Genomic DNA, 13,046 nt, shown 5'->3' with positions numbered 1-13,046 from the left:
CTCTCTCTGTCTCTCTCTCCTTTCTCTTTCTTTCTCTCTATCTCTGTGTATTTCTCTCTTTGTGTTCAGTTGTTTTATTTATGTATTTGCTCTCACAATCTATTGTTGCTACTCTTTCTCTACCACTCATACTCTCTCTGTCTTGGTTTGGAGTAATAAAAGAGCTTTTTTCAGTTTGCCCTTTCTATCTACTTCTGTCCATTTTAGAACAAACAGGATTCCTCCAATCAAATGATTCTGTCTGTCTTCCTTTCAAATACAAAACAGAAAAGGGCATGGGGTAGTCTCTCTCTCTCTCTCTCTCTCTCTCTCTCTCTCTCTCTCTCTCTCTCTCTCTCTCTCTCTCTCTCTCTCTCTCTCTCTCTCTCTCTCTCTCTCTCTCTCTCTCTCTCTCTCTCTCTCTCTCTCTCTCTCTCTCTCTCTCTCTCTCTCTCTCTCTCTCTCTCTCTCTCTCTCTCTCTCTCTCTCTCTCACACACACACATCACTGCTGGTCCACCTCAGATGAACTTAGAGTGTGACTCTGGAGGAAACATCCCATTCCCTCCAGGAGCCCCACACACACAGGAACACACACACCCTGCACACACATTAAGACACACACACACAGCCTCCACATTAACACACACACCCAGAGTGGACCAGTTCTGACCAGAGCGCAGGGCAACCAGGGCTCTTCTCTGCCCCAGAACGGAGCTGCATGATGGGCAGGCTGTCTCTGGTGTGTGGGCTCCTCCTGGCTGTTCCTGATCTGCTGCACGCTGCCAAGATCCTCACGGTCTCCCTCATCGGTCAGTAGATCCTCTCTGTCTCTTATCGGTCAGTAGATCCTCTCTGTCTGTTATCGGTCAGTAGATCCTCTCTGTCTCTTATTGGTCAGTAGATCTTCTCTGTCTGTTATCGGTCAGTAGATCTTCTCTGTCTCTTATTGGTCAGTAGATCCTCTCTGTCTGTTATCGGTCAGTAGATCCTCTCTGTCTCTTATTGGTCAGTAGATCCTCTCTGTCTGTTATCGGTCAGTAGATCCTCTCTGTCTCTTATTGGTCAGTAGATCCTCTCTGTCTGTTATTGGTCAGTAGATCCTCTCTGTCTCTTATTGGTCAGTAGATCCTCTCTGTCTCTTATTGCTCAGTAGATCCTCACGGTCTCTTAGCGGTCAGTTGATCTCAGAAGACGATGCTTTCATACAGTTGTGTTGTATTGTGTTCTGTGTGTGTTAGGCTGTATTTTGTGTTATTGTATGTGTTAAGCTGTGTTGTGACGTGTGTGTGTTAAGCTGTGTTGTGACGTGTGTGTGTGTGTGTGTAGGTGGAAGCCACTACATGCTGCTGGATGAGGTCTCACACACCTTCCACCAGAGTGGTCATGAAGTCCGCATGCTGCTCCAGCTGGGGAACCCTGTCATCAAAGGTGGTACACACACACACACTCATATACACACACTCACACACTCATATATACACACACTCACACACTCGCTCATGCACACAGGTCACACACAGCACACAGAGTCACAGCGCTGTCCCTGTGGTCCTGTCAGGGCTGGAGTACGAGGGGCGTCCACACAGCTACCAGCTGACCACCTGGTCTGCTGGGGACAGCTACATCTCTCAGTACAACAGCTGGTTCCTGGAGCAGCAGACACACTTCCTGCTGGGACAGTACGCCTCACACACACACACACACACACACACTCTCTCTGCCACACACACACACACACTCTCTCTGCCTCACACACACACTCTCTCTGCCTCACACACACACACACACTCTCTCTGCCTCACACACACACACACACACTCTCTCTCTCTCTGCCTCACACACACACCCACACATGCTCTCTCTGCCTCACACACACACTCTCTTACACTTTTCTGTAGTTAGGCAGGACAATAATGATGGATGATGACCAGGAGAACAGATACCATCTACCTCACGTTCATCTCTCTCTCTCTCTCTCTCTCTCTCTCTCTCTCTCTCTCTCTCTCTCTCTCTCTCTCTCCCCCTCCCTCCCTCCCTCCCTCCCTCCCTCCCTCCCTCCCTCCCTCCCTCCCTCCCTCCCTCCCTCCCTCCCTCCCTCCCTCCCTCCCTCTCTCTCTCTCTCTCTCTCTCTCTCTCTCTCTCTCTCTCTCTCTCTCTCTCTCCTCTCTCTCTCTCTTTCTCTCCCCCTCTCCCCCTCTCTCTCTCAGGGACAATTTCAGTAACTTCCTGAACTTTATGGGTCACCTGGCATACCAGTGCGACCTCATCCTGTCCGACCAGGAAGTGATGTCGTTCCTCCGTGGCGAGGCCTATGACCTGGCCATCCTGGACGCGTTCAACCCTTGCTCCTTCCTGCTGGCTCATGCCCTAGGTCAGACAGTTGTATTCCTTAAAATCAATCAAAAATGTATCACTCCAAGTGTTGGACTGATCATTTATGGGATATTTGACACTTAAAACTTCCATCTCAACTGAGTGATGCTGTGTGACTGATCTCACCTGAGTGAGGCTGTGTGACTGATCTCACCTGAGTGAGGCTGTGACTGATCTCACCTGAGTGAGGCTGAGTGTCGTCTCCTCCAGGCCTGCGCTACGTGTCCTTCTACCCGGGGGGTCTGAACGCCCCCCTCTCCGCCAGCCTCCCCGCCCCCCTCTCCCACACCCCCGTCTTCAACTCCCGCCTCTCCGATCACATGACCCTCTGGGAGCGTGTGCAGAACCTTCTGTGGGCCGTGGCCTCCCCGATTGGTCAGGAGCTGGTTTTCCGCAGGTTCCGGGCTGTGGCGGAGCGTCATTTCCCGCCGGGGGCCCCGGCCCCGCCTCTTTCGGAGTTGTACAGCCAATCAGAGCTGTGGGCGTTCAACACAGACTTCTCATTGGAGTTCCCCCAGCCGCTGATGCCCTACACCCTGCTAGTGGGGGGGCTGTTGTCCAAGCCTGCGTCACCTGTTTCCCAGGTGTGTTCAAACACGATCATCATCATCACTCTAACATCCCTACTCACCCAAGCCTGTCCTTGTGGTGGGTAGTGTCAAGAGTCAAGGCGAGAACTCATCACAATCATCACATCAGTTTGAATATTTACGCGTGTGAGCTCCCTGTGTTACTGCCCCTCCAGGATCTGGAGGAGTGGATCTGTGGCTGTGGCGAGGCCGGCTTCGTGGTGGTGACCCTGGGGTCCATGCTGTCCTCTGTCCCCCTGGAGGACCTGCTGCTGGAGCTGTCTGCAGGCCTGTCCTCCCTCCAGCAGGGGGTGCTGTGGAGGTACGAGCCGGGCCGCTGGCCCCCGCACCTCCCCCTGCCGCCCAACGTCCGGCTGGAGGGCTGGCTGCCGCAGAACGACCTGCTGGGTAGGGTGTCCCCTCTGGACTGGAGGAGGCACTGCAGTCGAGGGAAATTACTGAAATGTGATCTTGGAATTTTGGGGAGAGAAATTTGTGTTCCTGCTGTAACTATCTCTCAATCCCACCGACCCCATTTTTCCCTCCCTCTCTCACCCTACCACCCCTTCTCTCTCTCTCTCTCTCTCTCTCTCTCTCTCTCTCTCTCTCTCTCTCTCTCTCTCTCTCTCTCTCTCTCTCTCTCTCTCTCTCTCTCTCTCTCTCTCTCTCACCCTATCCCTCCCTCCCTCCCTGCCTCCCAGGACACCCCAGGGCTCGTGTCCTGGTGACCCACGCTGGGCAGAACAGCCTCCTTCAGGCTGTGTTTCATGCTGTCCCTGTCCTAGCCATCCCCCTGTTCGGGGATCAGTTTGACAACGCCGTCCGTGTTCAGGCGCGGGGTCTGGGACTGGCCATCAGACCCCAGCAGCTCTCCAGGCAGCTGCTCACAGACACCCTCCTCACCCTCATACAGGACCCCAGGTAAGTCCACACACAGCCAGCACACAAGCCTGGGCTTCAGCTTAGCGGGCTAACACTGTCGGTACTTCGCGTAGATGGACGGATGATTGTCAGTAACGTCACTTCCTGTCCCACCTTCCCTGAACAGATACAAGACCTCAGCCCTGTCACTCAGCAGGATCCACCAATCACAGCCTCTTGCTCCCGGGCCTCTGCTGGTGAAGTGGGTGGAGCATGTTCTAATGAGCGGGGGCGGGGCCCACCTTCGCCCCGCCTCCCTGGACCAGCACTGGTTCCAGCGCTGCCTGCTGGATGTGGCTCTGCTCCTCTCCCTGTGGCTGCTGGGAGTTGTAGTCTTGGCCTGGGCCCTACTGAGAGGCAAAATCAGCAGCAAGGCTAAAGTGAAACTACAATGATGGAGGGACTCAGGGATGGAACGGAACTTATGGTGGCTTATCTTATGTACTGTACATTTGTTACATTCACTGTTGCGCGTCAGGGTTAGTGTGCATGGTTCAGTGAGTCAGTATTATGATTAACATGAAGGTATGGGTGGATTATGGATAGACAGACGGATGTATAGATAGACGAATAGATGTAGAAGTATCTTCTGTTTCAACAGTGTAAATAGGATGCAGGAGATTCAATAAACAAACCTTTAAAAACACCAAAACCAGCTTCTCTCTGTCCTCCTCTCCTCCCCCTCCCCCCTCTTCCTTCCTTCCCTTCCCTTCCCTTCCCCCCCCCCTTCACTCCTGGGTGGCCTGGTCCCTCGTTAACCCCTGCTCGGTCGACCGGGGCTGGGGCAGGAGGGGTACTGGGGCAGGAGAACAGGTGAGGAGGAGGAGGGGAGAGGAGGAGGATGAGGAGGGGAGAGAGGGATGAGGAGGAGGAGGGGAGAGGGGGAGGGGAGAGGAGGAGGAGGAGAGCCTCTAGGTGTGGGTCAGAACGGTCACGGGCCTCAACCATGTCGTGACAAGAGAACATAGGACGTAATCCTCTCCCTCCACCCTCCCCAACACACACACACACACACACACACCCCAACACACACACCCCAACACACACACACACACACACACCCCAACACACACACACATCCTTTCTCCTTGCACGCAAACATGCCGTCCAGGAGGAGTGGGCCATTGTCTAGGGTGAAAGGCTAACGGGATGACCTCTGATTGGCTGAGAGCTTGTTCTGGTTCTGAGTGCTCCTCTGGGTCAGTTACCATGGCGATTCTAATCCCCCTACGCCCCCCTTCCCTTACCCTCTCACCCTCGTCCTTCCGAAGCTAAATTATAGAATCAAACACACACACAAAGGAGAAAGCAATCAAACACTCATCTTTGTATAATGAAAACTTTACTCAAACTGTTCTGTGCAATCACATCATTGATACAAAACTGACTGAACTTAATTCGCCTTGTTGATTTAGGAAGAAAAAAGAAAAAGATGTTTCAAATAAATACACATTATTTGGCACAGCAAGGAGTCCCTTCAGGTAAACAACAACAGGAGGTAAACAAGCCCTTCACAGGAGCCACGCTCACCTGGACACACCTGGGGCCTGGACTGACACAACAGTTTAACACGCCCAAGATATCTTCTAGCTAGCTGGCAACAAAGTCAGAGCCCACAACTTTAACTTCAGTGAAAAAGTGTAGTCAGGACTTCAACTTTTGTTTTGTTTTTAAACACGAGTATCTGTATTTGTACTTGAGGGAAGGATGTGTGTTCTTTTGCCATCTCTGACTAAGACCAACAACCACGACCACGCTAAGTGGATCTCAGCGTGTGAACTCCACCCAGGTATAGCCATGAGCTCGTTCACATAAAAGGGGCAGTGTTTGTTCCTTGTTCCTTATGACCAATCGCAAACAACAAGTCTACCAGAGCCACATATCTTACACGAGATGAGCAAACTATAATACTAAACAAATATGAAGAATGTTTTAATATCATCTTGGACGTTGAACTTGCTTTGTTATACAGGTCCTGAATGAAGAATGATGTTATCTAAGAATCTTAGTTATCTGAGAATTATGAAGAGAGATTCAACTCACTAAACTAAGTCTTTACAGTGGGGAGAAAGACAATGAGGAAATGGATGAAGAAAATAATCGAAGGATTGGACCGTAGTATGGTAAACAGTGATCCACACACTCAATAATAATTACACATAATCACTATCATATTAATAAATATCATGTTAAAACCGTCTCTCCCCAGGCTAAGAGACATGCGGAACTCATCCTGAAGTCACTGTCTCACCTGACAGAGAGCAGACCAATCAGAAACAGCCCTTTAAATACACCCTTTACCAAAACAAATTGCCACAAACAAACCACAGCGCATGGTGTGTTGGAGTATGTGTGTGTGTGTTGACCTTAGTCTGGCCACACACACACACACACACACACACACTTCCTGAGAGAACACTACCACAAGGTTTCACTTTTTTCATCTGATCCTTGCTTCCCTCCAGACCTTTACTCCCTCTCTTCTCCTCCCTCTCTTCTCCTCCCTCTCTTCTCCTCCCTCTCTTCTCCTCCCTCTCTTCTCCTCCCTCTCCTCTCCTTCTCCTCTCTCCCTCTCCTCGCTCCCTCTCTTCTCTCCCAGGTTTCTCAGACGTCATCGAAGATGCCAGAGTGAGACAAAGACATGTACCGTCCACCCTCCGACCTGGAGAGAGAGAGAGGAGAGAGAGACAGAGGATAGAGAGAGAGAGAGATAACATGATGTTTACTATCAGAGTAGTCATAAAGGTCAACGTCTAACAGCCTGATCAGTGCAATAACAAGAGAAGGATGGAAGAATACTTCCATTACTGCTACTCACGCACACACTGTCACACTCTCTCTCTCTCTCTCTCTCTCTCTCTCTCTCTCTCTCTCTCTCTCTCTCTCTCTCTCTCTCTCTCTCTCTCTCTCTCTCTCTCTCTCTCTCTCTCTCTCTCTCTCTCTCTCTCTCTCTCTCTCTCTCTCTCTCTCTCTCTCTCTCTCACACACACACTCTCTCTATCTCTCTCTCTCTATCTCTCTCTCTCTCTCTCTCTCTCTCACACACACACACACACACACCAGCACCTGAGGGAGGGAGAGTGGGTGCTGGTGTGGAGAGGCTGCAGGTGCGGCACGGGGGTTTGAACCGAGGTTCTGACGGGCTCACCTGTCTTCGACTCTCCCCCTCCTCTCTCCTCTGACGCTTCCGGCGTTCTGAACGGCCCGCAGCAGAGGAGGGAAACAGGAAGTAACACTTTATTATGGAAGGGAGGGAAAGTGTGAGGGTGGGAGTGGGTAGGGGTGAGGGAGGTATTGAATGTGAGTGGGTGAGTGAGTGAGTGAAAGACAGAGAGAGAGAGAGAGAGAGAGAGAGAGAGAGAGAGAGAGAACCTCGTCTGATGAGTTCCCGCCCCTCGTCCACCAGGTCAGAGGTCAAGTCGTCATGGTTACTCATATACTGCTGGAAGCCCATCAGGTTCAGACAGCGGCTGCCAAGACTACAGGAGGAGAGGGGGAGAGGGGGAGAGGGGGAGAGGGGGAGAGGGGGAGAGGAGAGGGGGAGAGGGGGAGAGGAGAGGGGGAGAGGAGAGGGGGAGAGGGGGAGAGGGGGAGAGGGGGAGAGGGGGAGAGGGGGAGAGGGGGAGAGGGGGAGAGGAGAGGGGGAGAGGGGGAGAGGAGAGGGGGAGAGGGGGAGAGGGGGAGAGGGGGAGAGGGGGAGAGGGGGAGAGGGAGAGAGGGGGAGGAGAGGGGGAGAGGGGGAGAGGGGGAGAGGGGGAGAGGGGGAGAGGGGGAGAGGAGAGGGGGAGAGGAGAGGGGGAGAGGGGGAGAGGGGGAGAGGGGGAGAGGGGGAGAGGGGGAGAGGGGGAGAGGAGAGGGGGAGAGGGGGAGAGGAGAGGGGGAGAGGGGGAGAGGGGGAGAGGGGGAGAGGGGGAGAGGGGGAGAGGGGGAGAGGAGAGGGGGAGAGGGGGAGAGGAGAGGGGGAGAGGGGGAGAGGGGGAGAGGGGGAGAGGGGGAGAGGGGGAGAGGGGGAGAGGGGGAGAGGGGGAGAGGAGAGGGGGAGAGGGGGAGAGGGGGAGAGGGGGAGGGGGAGAGGGGGAGAGGGGGAGAGGGGGAGAGGGGGAGAGGGGGAGAGGGGGAGAGGAGAGGGGGAGAGGGGGAGAGGGGGAGAGGGGGAGAGGAGAGGGGGAGAGGGGGAGAGGGGGAGAGGGGGAGAGGGGGAGAGGGGGAGAGGGGGAGAGGGAGAGGGGGAGAGGGAGAGGGGGAGAGGGGGAGAGGGGGAGAGGGGGAGAGGGAGAGGGGGAGAGGGGGAGAGGGGGAGAGGGGGAGAGGGGGAGAGGGAGAGGGGGAGAGGAGAGGGAGATCAAATATGTACATTTAGAAAGTCCTGATTATATTCTAAACTTCTCTTTAAATGAACCATTAACAGATAGACAGTTATACTAAAAGCGTTAGAAGAGTATATAGAGATCCTTCACAATAAGAGTCCTGAAGCACGCTGGCCTGCTGGAGGCTGACCTGTAGTAGGTGGAGATGCAGAGGAGAACCACCAGCATGGGGTAGTAGATGTAGAAGCCATCGGCTATGAAGAACAGCAGCCTCATGGAGCCCATGATCTGGGAGGGATCACATCATCAACCAATCAGACTGTCTATCCACTAATCAATCAGCCAATAACAGCCCAGAGGGGCGTGGCTGTGACTCACGGAGGTGTAAGCGGTCTGCTGTCTGTCCTGGTGGGAGATGGTGGAGTCCATGTGGATGAGACCCAGGAAGTTGAGGCAGAGGGGCGGAGTCAGGCGACAAAACAACCTGGAACAGAAGCAGCAAACGCACAACTTAACAGATCTCTTTCTCTCTTTCTCTATTCTTTCTTCTCTCTCACTCTCTCTCTCTAAAACACACATGCACGGCGTACATACATGCCGCTGAACTGCAGGCTGTAGGCGTCGGTCTGGTGGGGTACGAGGTAGTAGTAGTTAAACACTCGGATGCGGAACACGGTGGAGTAGACACACACACACAGGAAGAAGATGGTGGCAAAACACGCCATCTGGTGGACAGACAAGGTCACAACGACAACAGAGGAAGCTGGTCAGCTGAGAGACTGACGGAACCTTCTAGAACTTCTTGGGAACCCTCTAGAACTTTTAGGGAACATTCTAGAACTTCTAGGGAATGTTCCGGAACTCGGATCAAACTGACAGATAGACGTTTATTTTAGTTAAAGGGATGTTTTTCGGAATAGTGTAACATACCAGTATTTCCATAACAAGACTTTATATAGTAACTATAACATGCTGGCCTAGTTTCAGAGTGTTGTGATACAGTGTGGGAGGTATCGAGGCAGGGCCCTACCTCTATGTAGAGGTAGTTGTAGTCTGCCTCGGCCAGATGGACCAGAACAGCGAACACAGAGAGAACGGGTCTGGTGCTGAAGAAGGTGCACTCAGACCAGACCACGGCTAGGGACATGAGCGCCAGAACCACCGCCAGAACCCGGTAGAACCACGCCCTCAGAACACACTCCCAGAACCACTCTGGAGACACAGGGACAGAATAGACAGGACTTGGAAAGCAAACTTGATTTGTCAGAGCTATTACTGAAATATGCAGGGTTAGGGTGTGTTCAGCTTGCTCACTGATAGTGTTCTATCATGCACACACACTGCAATAAAGGTTCTGTAGGAGTGTGTGTGTCTGTTTCTCTCTGCTTTTCCTTATCTCTTCAATTCTATCTTCACACACCTTGGAAACTGTGTGTGTGTGTGTGTGTGTGTGTGTGTGTGTGTAATGTTTCTCTGGACCTCCTGTATGTACATTAGATTAGTAAAGTTTCGGGTCTGAAGATACTGAACACAATTGAACCGATCACACAGGGGTCACACAGGGGTCACACAGGGGTCACACAGGGGTCACACAGGGGTCACTTCATCTTGTTTATGTTGGCATGGTAACAACTGAACCCCTATAACACCAAATGAAACCAGCAGCCACGCTGGCACAGGGGCCGTGCCCAGGTGGAGTGAGAGAGAGCGTACCCATGCAGGGGGGATAGAGGAGGGAGCGGGCCCAGGACTGGGGCTGCTCGCTGGGGAAGCTGTGGGTGAACTGCCGGGTCTGGCTGCTCTGGTTCTTGGACACGTCCTCCAGGTGCAAGGCTCTCTCCAGCAGGATCCTCCACTGGACCTGGGTCTGGCTGTGTCTCTGCACCCACCAGATGACCTGGAACACACACAGCATTACATAGAGATTACACAGAGAGAGAGAGAGAGAGAGAGAGAGAGAGAGAGAGACAAAGAGAGAGAGAGAGAGAGAGAGACAGAGACAGAGACAGAGAGACAGAGAGATTACAGAGAGAGAGAGAGAGAGAGAGAGAGAGAGAGAGAGAGAGAGAGAGAGAGAGAGAGAGAGAGAGAGAGAGAGACAAAGAAAGGGAGAGACAAAGAGAGAGAGAGAGAGACAGACACCGAGAGAGAGACAGAGAGATTACACAGAGAGAGAGAGAGAGAGAGAGAGAGAGAGAGAGAGAGACAAAGAAAGAGAGAGACAAAGAGAGAGAGAGACAAAGAGAGAGAGAGAGAGAGAGACAGACACCGAGAGAGAGACAGAGAGATTACACAGAGAGAGAGACAGAGAGAGACAGAGAGAGACAGAGAGAGAGAGAGAGAGAGAGAGAGAGACAGGGAGAGAGAGACAAAGAGAGAGGGGGGTATCCTCCACCTGTTTGTGCAGCTTCACCAGGCTGGTCTTGGAGGGGAGGAGGTTCTGCTGGGTTTCCTCCTCGGGGCTCTCTGTGTTCCTGCCCAGCCTCTCCTGGTACTCTATAGGACACTGCAGCAGGAAGAGGAGGGGCTTAGACAGGAAGATGAGGGTGTTTCGACAGGAAAAGGAGGAGCTCTGGCAGGAAGTTACAGCAGTAAGGATTGGTTTGGGCGAGGCAGTCTGACCTTCCTCAGGATAGTGTCCACACACCTCCTGAGAGGGTGTCTGAAGCTGAGGGCCTGATGCATGGTGGCCACCTCCTGTCACAGGGACACAGACACACTGTCAACTGTCCTGATCCTTCCCCCAACGACCAGCCTCTGCATGGGGCTGGAGGACAGATCTCTGCCCCCACCCCACCCACCCCTCCCTCCCCCACCACTCCTCCTCTCCTCTCCCACCCCTCCTCTCCCACCCTCTCTCCCTCCTCTCCTCTCCCACCCTCTCTCCCTCCTCTCCTCTCCCACCCTCTCTCCCTCCTCTCCTCTCCTCTCCCACCCTCCCTCCCCCTCCTCTCCTCCCCCACCACCCCTCCTCTCCTCTCCCACCCTCCCTCCCCCTCCTCTCCTCCCCCACCACCCCTCCTCTCCTCTCCCACCCTCTCTCCCTCCTCTCCTCTCCCACCCTCTCTCCCTCCTCTCCTCTCCCACCCTCCCTCCCCCTCCTCTCCTCCCCCACCACCCCTCCTCTCCTCTCCCACCCTCTCTCCCTCCTCTCCTCTCCCACCCTCCCTCTCCCTCCTCTCCTCTCCTCTCCCACCCTCCCTCCCCCTCCTCTCCTCCCCCACCCTCCCCCCTAACCTCCAAGGCGTCCTCCAGCCCCTCCTCTGCCTCGGACTTCTCCACCGCCATCTTGGCCACCTTGAAGTAGGTATTGGCCAGCAGGTAACCATGGCGAGAGGCCCTCCAATAGGAGCGGGGGATCTCCACCAGGCCGTAGCCTAGCAACAGCACCAACAGGAAGAGGCCCCAGGTGTTGGCGGCGGCGATACCGATGGTCTGGAGCTCACGCCTGGTGAGAACAGGAGACAATATCCCATGGGTGGAAAGGACGAACACACACACACACACACACAAACTCCCTCCTCCACACACACACAGACACACACACAAACTGACCAGGTGAGATGCCACTGGGGGTGAGCAGCGAGGTAGATGAGCAGGGAGATGAAGATGAGCAGGTAGGTTCCGTAGTAGATGGCGTTCTCTATCAGCGCAGTCTTCACCCTCCCTGCCCTGGAGAACGCTCCGGAACGAGCATAAGACTGCATGAAGGGAATCAGCAGCCTGCACACACACACGCACACACACACACAAATATTAGGAGGGTATGAGTGTGTGTATGAGTACGTGTGTGTGTGTGTGTGTGTGTGTGTGAGATTACCAGGTGAGACATTGTGATGTCCAGTAGACCACACGCCAGAACACTGGCAGGATTCCATCTGAGATGTAGCTCCAGGGTTTAGAACACTCCTTTAGAGGACTGTGGTCACACACACACACACACACACACACACACACACACACACACACACACAGTGGACTCAATTACAATTTGACATTTATAAACATGACTGTGTGTCTGGTAGGACCAGGTGCTCGACACGGCCCAGCAGGAGAGCAGGCTAACCCAGGGCTGGTGGTGGTACCTACCGAGCGGTGGGGATGACGGAGGTGTTGGAGGAGGTCTGGTTGGCAGGGTACGCACTGGTCAAAGCACTCCCATGTGGGTCGTTGTCTATCTTACACTGGTTATAGATGGTCTGGAGACACACACAGTAGGATTTATTATAATAAATAAAAGATTTAACTATAGACAGTTAAGCAATCACAGGATAACACACGCACACACACACCCTCACACACACACACACCCTCACACACACACACCCTCACACAGACACACCCTCACACACACACCCTCACACACACACACACCCTCACACACACACACACCCTCACACACACACCCCCTCTGGTTACCGTGCTGACGTCGAGAGGCAGGATGAGGATGATGAGGATGCTGAGGTACCAGGCCAGCAGGGTCCCCAACAGCACCAGGCGTTGCTGCTTACGCACGTTACCATAGCGATGCAACAGGAAGAGAGCCAGGAAGAAGGCCAGCACGACCACCACGCCCAGCGCAGCCTCGCTCATCCTCCTCGTCACGGCAACATTGCTGGACACACACACCTGGGACACACACACCTGAATAAACTGAAGGGAGAGAGGGGGAAAAATCGATAAATATATAGGTGTAGACAGAGAGAGAGAGAGAGAGAGAGAGGAGGAGAGAGAGAGAAAAAGATATAAATAGAAAAGATAAATATACCTGTAGATATAGAAAGAGTCAATCTCCAAAACTAGACTGCCTATGACTTTCACATCCTCCAGCGCAGCTTTGTAAAAGATGTGTCTACAGGGCAAAATCACAGTCACGAACGAGTTCTCTTTAACAG

The 13,046-nt window shown here is 53.3% G+C and overlaps 2 protein-coding genes and 1 long non-coding RNA gene across 3 annotated transcripts in view; 1 reads left to right on the top strand and 2 right to left on the bottom strand.

The window, feature by feature from the left end:
* The first annotated feature begins 702 nt into the window (after window positions 1-702).
* On the top strand, window positions 703-4,451 carry LOC146233192 (UDP-glucuronosyltransferase 3A1-like). Its single transcript, XM_084690036.1, has 8 exons — window positions 703-790; window positions 1,308-1,409; window positions 1,540-1,660; window positions 2,189-2,352; window positions 2,565-2,938; window positions 3,100-3,331; window positions 3,625-3,844; window positions 3,972-4,451. The coding sequence occupies exons 1-8, from the start codon at window positions 703-705 to the stop codon at window positions 4,237-4,239; spliced, it is 1,569 nt and encodes a 522-aa protein (XP_084546162.1). The 3' UTR covers window positions 4,240-4,451.
* Window positions 4,452-5,169: 718 nt separating this feature from the next.
* On the bottom strand, window positions 5,170-6,955 carry LOC146233191 (uncharacterized). The gene is made up of 2 exons (XR_014742264.1): window positions 6,911-6,955; window positions 5,170-6,506 (listed from the first exon to the last, which is right to left on the bottom strand). It is a non-coding gene; the product is annotated as an uncharacterized LOC146233191 (long non-coding RNA).
* Window position 6,956: 1 nt separating this feature from the next.
* Window positions 6,957-13,046, bottom strand: part of LOC146233190 (G-protein coupled receptor-associated protein LMBRD2B-like) — a gene marked incomplete at its 3' end in the record, with an annotated part of 6,562 nt that continues 472 nt past the window's right edge. The window contains exons 2-16 of the mRNA XM_084690423.1: window positions 12,920-13,003; window positions 12,571-12,804; window positions 12,241-12,350; window positions 11,972-12,070; window positions 11,707-11,874; window positions 11,389-11,599; window positions 10,774-10,848; window positions 10,547-10,657; window positions 9,865-10,048; window positions 9,182-9,363; window positions 8,746-8,876; window positions 8,530-8,635; window positions 8,342-8,439; window positions 7,217-7,323; window positions 6,957-7,039 (exon numbers count right to left, since the gene is read on the bottom strand). Of these exons, the coding sequence (XP_084546549.1) occupies window positions 6,957-7,039; window positions 7,217-7,323; window positions 8,342-8,439; window positions 8,530-8,635; window positions 8,746-8,876; window positions 9,182-9,363; window positions 9,865-10,048; window positions 10,547-10,657; window positions 10,774-10,848; window positions 11,389-11,599; window positions 11,707-11,874; window positions 11,972-12,070; window positions 12,241-12,350; window positions 12,571-12,744 (1,839 nt within the window). The remainder of the gene's footprint in view (window positions 7,040-7,216; window positions 7,324-8,341; window positions 8,440-8,529; window positions 8,636-8,745; window positions 8,877-9,181; window positions 9,364-9,864; window positions 10,049-10,546; window positions 10,658-10,773; window positions 10,849-11,388; window positions 11,600-11,706; window positions 11,875-11,971; window positions 12,071-12,240; window positions 12,351-12,570; window positions 12,805-12,919; window positions 13,004-13,046) is intronic.

Source organism: Hypomesus nipponensis, chromosome 24 (assembly GCF_054491055.1).
Source record: "Hypomesus nipponensis isolate SF chromosome 24, ASM5449105v1, whole genome shotgun sequence".
NCBI classification, from domain to species: domain Eukaryota; kingdom Metazoa; phylum Chordata; class Actinopteri; order Osmeriformes; family Osmeridae; genus Hypomesus; species Hypomesus nipponensis.
This window is presented reverse-complemented; position numbering and strand designations above follow the sequence as displayed.

Excerpts from the sequence above, each read along its gene's own strand:
- LOC146233192 (XM_084690036.1), top strand. The coding sequence starts at position 703 with ATGGGCAGGCTGTCTCTGGTGTGTGGGCTCCTCCTGGCTGTTCCTGAT. Across the intron at positions 791-1,307 it reads CCTCACGGTCTCCCTCATCG|GTGGAAGCCACTACATGCTG; the intron begins GTCAGTAGATCC and ends GTGTGTGTGTAG. Across the intron at positions 3,845-3,971 it reads ACCCTCATACAGGACCCCAG|ATACAAGACCTCAGCCCTGT; the intron begins GTAAGTCCACAC and ends TTCCCTGAACAG.